Source organism: Schistocerca americana, chromosome 11, assembly GCF_021461395.2.
Source record: "Schistocerca americana isolate TAMUIC-IGC-003095 chromosome 11, iqSchAmer2.1, whole genome shotgun sequence".
Classification (NCBI taxonomy): domain Eukaryota; kingdom Metazoa; phylum Arthropoda; class Insecta; order Orthoptera; family Acrididae; genus Schistocerca; species Schistocerca americana.
This window is the reverse complement of record NC_060129.1, coordinates 198,013,988-198,019,987: the sequence shown is the minus strand read 5'-3', so window position 1 is coordinate 198,019,987 and position 6,000 is coordinate 198,013,988. Positions and strand designations below refer to the sequence as shown.

At 39.5% G+C, this 6,000-nt stretch overlaps 1 protein-coding gene across 1 annotated transcript in view; it reads right to left on the bottom strand.

The window, feature by feature from the left end:
• Positions 1–1,761: 1,761 nt before the first annotated feature.
• LOC124554059 overlaps positions 1,762–6,000 on the bottom strand; it is a 102,168-nt gene continuing 97,929 nt past the window's right edge. The window contains exon 13 of the mRNA XM_047128100.1: positions 1,762–4,243. Within this exon, the coding sequence (XP_046984056.1) occupies positions 4,226–4,243 (18 nt within the window). The 3' untranslated portion in view covers positions 1,762–4,225. The remainder of the gene's footprint in view (positions 4,244–6,000) is intronic.

The following is a 6,000-nucleotide window of genomic DNA, read 5'->3' as shown; positions in this document are numbered from 1 at the left end:
TGTGAAAGACGAGGCAATTCTGATGACAGTGATGTCACTGTGACATCACAAGCCGCCACTGAGAAAAATCGAGGAAAACAGTTAACTGAACACTATTTACATATAACTGAAAAAGTGAACACCAGCATTACTATATGCTGTGACAAAATCATCCTCTCGTACATTTGGAGAATTAGTAGGATTAAGAATAAAGGATAAAAAAGTAATGTCAAACAACTTTGCAGATTAAAATGGTGCAGCTGTGGCAACAAGCCGATACGGATTATACCAACTGCTTACCTGAGTATATTCAGGCAGTTGAAATAATTTGTGTGTAATCATCATCATGTGTTGCAACACACGTTTCAAATGATTTGGTTGACTTGGTGCAGGGTCTTGAATCTTAGTTTCTAATTCACTGTTTGCTTATTTTATTTTGTATTGTTTTTTTAATATAGAAGTACAAAAATTTCCTTGAAAGTAAATGAATATGACAATACAATTAAGAACTTATTCTGTTAATAATCTATAATTAAAAATATACAGTGGATTGCATTATTCTCGTGACATTTTTCAAATGTAGCTGTAATTACTCCACACTATCACCATCACTTTAGAAATGTGTCACAAGACCAAATAAATCTTCAGTGATCATGCAATATATGCTACAATGCCCAAGATGGTTTTCATAATTTTAGATTGTGTTAACTATGTTGACATTATCTCACTTGAGTGAATAGAATCCTTGACTGCTTAGCATATGGCAACATAGATGTCAGGAGCAACCCGACACACAGCGCCTGCTGAACTGCAGAGCAGAGCAGGTAGGTGTAAAAATCTCCAGTTCATCAGAATTTAAACGTCAGAGTTTGACTTCCTTTGTTTGATATCACCTGTGCGCAGTTTGTGTTGTGCTTTGTGAAAATGCTCTGCCAATATACAGGGTGCATCAAAATGAATCATCCGATTTAAAAAATTCATAACTATTGTGTTATTTGAGACGTGTGTGAACAACATACTGTCAGAAAGAGCAAACTCTCGAGTTTTACACGGTTCCCACTAGGTAGCAGCTGTGTGAGCCCATTTCGGTTCTAGTAAAAATGGTGTCGGGACAACAGAAAGTGCTTTGTGTTCCACGTTTTGCGCAGCACGGGTCAATAGTAACTGTTCGGCATGACCTTTGTACCAGCTACGGTGTGGATCCTCCTACAGCATGAAGCATTAGACGATGGCACGAACAATTTCAAGAAACAGGGTTTTTGTGTAAAGGCAATTTGCTGGGCGGTCCCAGAGTGTCCAACACAGACATTGAACACGTCCGCCGTAGTTTCACAAGGAGTCCGCAGAAATCCGTTTGTACTTTCTTTTCCTACAGTTGGTAACTGATTTAAACTACTTCATTTACCAACAGGATGGGACACTGGCATGTGCAGGAATTTTTAAATCAAATGATTACCGAATGATATATCGATCGCACTGGACCAAATGATTCAGTCTTACATTACTGGCCTCTGGTCACCAGGCCTGACTGTATGTGATTATTTCCTGTGGGGGTTTATAAAAACTTTGTTTATGTGCCTCCATTACCAACAACAATCAATGAAGTGAGAGATCACATAACAGCAGCTGTGGAAGCTGTAACTCGAGACATGCTCCCTGCTGTGTGGGAACAATTTGAATATTGCACTGACATTTGCCGTACATCTCAAGGGTTGCATATTGAAATCCTATAAAAAGATATGAAAAAAACTTTTTCTGTTTCCTGTTTATCAAAAAACAAAATTCACTGTATATGTTTATTAGTTTCAGAAATACAGACATGCAAAATCTAATGTTTATTAACAATATACCCTGTAGTAAGTAAAGGTAACTGCAGCTGATAGGATGGTAAAGAGAAGGAATTAAAATTAAAATGAGCAGTTGCAATCGCAATAACACTTCTTTATTAACCAGTTTCGGCTTATGTGCAAGCCATCTTCAGAACTTTTGGCTGGTGCTGGGAAGTCTTTGGCTTTCTTGTGAGTATGTGTCAGGATTTCGGACAAGGCCGAGGAAGGCTGTGTGTCATGAGCTGTCAGAAATTTACTGATTGTATAAGAACCACTTTGTATAAAACCTTAATTTTACTCAAGTAATGCCCATAATATCCATAATAATGTAACAACCAATTTACTCATTCTACATAAAGAAGAAAATTACAAAAATCAGTCCTATTAGTGCAAAATCTTTTGCAAAATTAAACTGTTTGTACAGAAATACTTTACAAATAACATTTACAGCTTAAAGTGAGCAATAACAAGATTAATTTCAAAGATACCTTCGAAACATTCGATGTCGATAACAGTTACAACGAATGTAATTTTAAAAAAAGAAAACATAAACCTAACACTATTTTTTCCGTACTTGTTTAAGTATCAATCAATTTATTTCACTGTATTGGATGCACATTGTAAGGGGTTCGTTTGCACTCGGCACAGGTCGAAAGGGCAAACAATCGATAGTGTCGGGTTGCGAGAGCGAGAGTAGAGAGGAGTGAGTTCTCAGGTTGCGTGCCGAGCCGTGTGGAGGCCTGTTGCGGTAATACGAGGCTGACCGACAAAGGGAGTGGCCATCGCCGCGGTTTAACCCCTTTGTGTTAGAATAATACGGCAAAGTGAAGACGTACAATTACGAGAGTGATCAGTGATATTTCTGTGCCGATATTTATGGTTTCGTGTCTACCGCGCCGTCATAATTTGGATTGCAGTGATTGCATTTGCGTGTGACAATAATGAATAACAAAGAGGCCTGTGCTGAGATTAGCCGTAATTAATTATGTATGACGAAGGCAGTGGCTGTCTCGTTTTTCTTGTGTTTTAGTGACGAATATAGGTTATTGATTAAAGAAGCTGTGTTGTTGTTCTTCTTGTTACCAGACATTTCATTATTACAGCATTCGAGAAGGACAAAATGGAATGTAACAACTCCGTAGCAGTCAAATCCGATTGCCAGCCCCATTAGGTACACGGTCACATTAATTAATATTTATTTGGGCTGCTATTCAGATCCCGATCGAGCGGGATACATAAATCGGAGGTGTTACAACATGCAGCACCAAATAAGGGTGAACTTAACTAAATGTGGTCTCTGCACATCTTCAATACAACTCATCATAATGTTGAGGAAATGAGACCAATTACATAATTTATGCAAGAAAAACGGGTTATTTGACCAGACGAAATTCAAATATGTGAGGAGCTTATAGCACGAATTAGTACTCATTTGTTTATTTAACAATGAAAACAATTTTTGACAATATAATGTAATCGAATAGACGAAAAATCTGCTCACCGAGTGGCAGCAGAAAACACACATAAAAGAAGGTTATAATTAAGCAAGCTTTCAGAGCCAGTGACTCCTCCTTCAGGCAGAAGGTCTGAAAGGGAAAGAAGAAGGGTGACGAGAAAGGACACGAGAGGTCTAAAAAAAGGGACACATTTCGGAAAAAGTCACCCAGAACAACGTGTCAGGTGAGACTTACCACATGAGTTGAGAAAGAAAGAATTATTATTATACTTCATGTAATACAAGAAACATATTTTATTTACCGAAAGCACCCAGGAGATGTCCTGGGACTTAATTTGGGCAGTACAGTGTTTTTCTCAAATAAATGTTCCAGTTTAATTCAATTCACCCTCTATGCGCGCACACGCAAGCTAGGGGTTAAGAGCTGAAGCATTCGTGGTAACCATTATTCTAATATTATCATATTATTGCCCACAAAACAAAGATAACAAAATCAAACACTCGATACAAAACTAGAGTTCGACAATATAAATATATTTGCTTATTGTTGCAATGAATGGTAGATTCACCACACACAACAAACCACACACAACAAACCACACCATTACAAATATTGCATTGATGTCCTGTCTTGTGTTTTACATCCTCGAGTGCAGTGAGAAAAACTTCACACAGTAGCTACAGACGAGTAACAGTAACTCTACCTTATCAATGTGAGTGAGTACACGCATTAGGAGGCCGTATTTGGTGAAAAGCTCTGCAGGCACGAACTGCGGCTGGAGACAAAAGCTACTGTTCACCACGCTCATACAATCTGTACTGCAGAAGGAATTATCCTCTGGCGAGACAATTCTTTGTGTCGGAACACGGCAAGTGATGAAGTGTGTCGACTTCCGTCGCCAGCTCGTCACGGGCAATATTTTGTAGACAACTTTCTTCGAATGAAGCACTGTTGTTCCTGTCAGAAATTTGAGTAGACCTAAAATAATCATATAAAATCACATGAAGAAAAGAATTAGGTCAATAAATTAAGACTTATCAAAAAGGATTTAGTTACTTCACCAAACTAAAGATATACAATTATACATATTTAAACACAGAAAAAAAAATATGATTCTGAGAGAGTCACAGGAAGAAAACAGATGTGAATTTACCACGGTATAGCACATTTCACTCTAATGGTTCAGAACGTACTTGGAAAAATGTAGATCCAAACAGTTCAATCTGGATTTAAAGTTGGTTCCACGAGAGAAACTCAGATTTTACTCCCTCCGTTAACAGCTCTTAGTGACAGCTGATACATCTGCTGTGCTAAGAAAATATTTAAGACCATGGAACAAGTCCCGTTTTACATTAGCAAAGGGACGAAAATTTCAAAAGCTAATTCTGCTGTGCAAATATATAACTAAATTACTAACTAACTTATTTTTGCCTTACATGGGCCAATATGAAAACAATATCTGAGAACAAAACTATTTTAAAGAAAAGCCCACACTTTTCCACTTGTATTATGCAGGGTGTCCATAATTAAAGCTTCAGTTTTAAAACGCAGTAGAAAGAGAACAACTGATCAGAATAACATCAAATTTTAAAACCATATTATTGACACGTCGGGAAATGGAGAGAGGGGAAAACATAAAATAAATAAATACAAATAAAAGTTTATGAAAATCTGGCCAATAGACGGAGCTATAAGTGTCAGAATACGCACACCAACAGACACACGACAAATGGCAATTCCTCAATTCGTATCCGAGACGCACAAAATAAATTATCTCCAGGAAGGAGCCCGCGCTGCTGGTAAAGCTCCTTTAGAAGAACAGTGACAGTGAGTCGATAGCCCTGCAGAAGTTCCGGACACTCGAGGGGGTGAAAAAAGGCACTGGTCCGATGTCTGCCACGGGTCTACAGAAAATTATTACAAAATTTGAAAATATAAGCTCTTCTGAAGTGCAGTGTGGCAAGCAAGGAAAGCAGTTCATCTGACATCTGTCGCAGATACGGCACGGCACTGCAGAAGGGGTCGAGTGGGGAGTGCACGGGGAATTACGTAAACGTTGGAGACACTTACGAGTGCAGTGCATAACATTCTACGATACACCCTGCACTGCTATCCACACGAAATCGACTATTCGAGATATGCTTCTTGCTGACCTGCCAGCAACTCAAACACGCCAATCACCGAACTGAAGAACACGGACAACGGAAAATCCGCACGCGTGTCGATAAGTACCATTTCGTTCTAGAAACCCGAATGTGTGGTGCGTGTCGACGGCACTGTTTATCACGGGGCTTTGAGGAGGTGAGGCCTGCAGGTTCCGTTACCTGTACCGTCTCCAGCAAATGCTACGAGAGGCTTTAGCACGACGATGTCATTCCGACCCTCCGACCGTTTGGAAGTGTGGATAAGCGTCATTTTTGTACGAGACTGTGGTCTTCCACACACTGCACAGCCAGTGAAGCGGCTGCCACAGCAGCATTTCGGAAATGCTAGGATTAACGACAGTCATTTCACTACAGCCTGGCCGTGCAGATGCAATGCATTCTGAATGTGAACGGAGGCAGAGAGATGCACGTCACCCTTCCTGGACATTTTGGTAGAAGGGAAAGTCAACAGAAGTGATTTCAGGCCTTCCCCAAGGTAGTGTTATAGGCCCTTTACTGTTCCTTATCTATATAAACAATTTGGCAGACAATCTGAGCAGCCGTCTTCGGTTGTTTGCAGATGACGCTGTC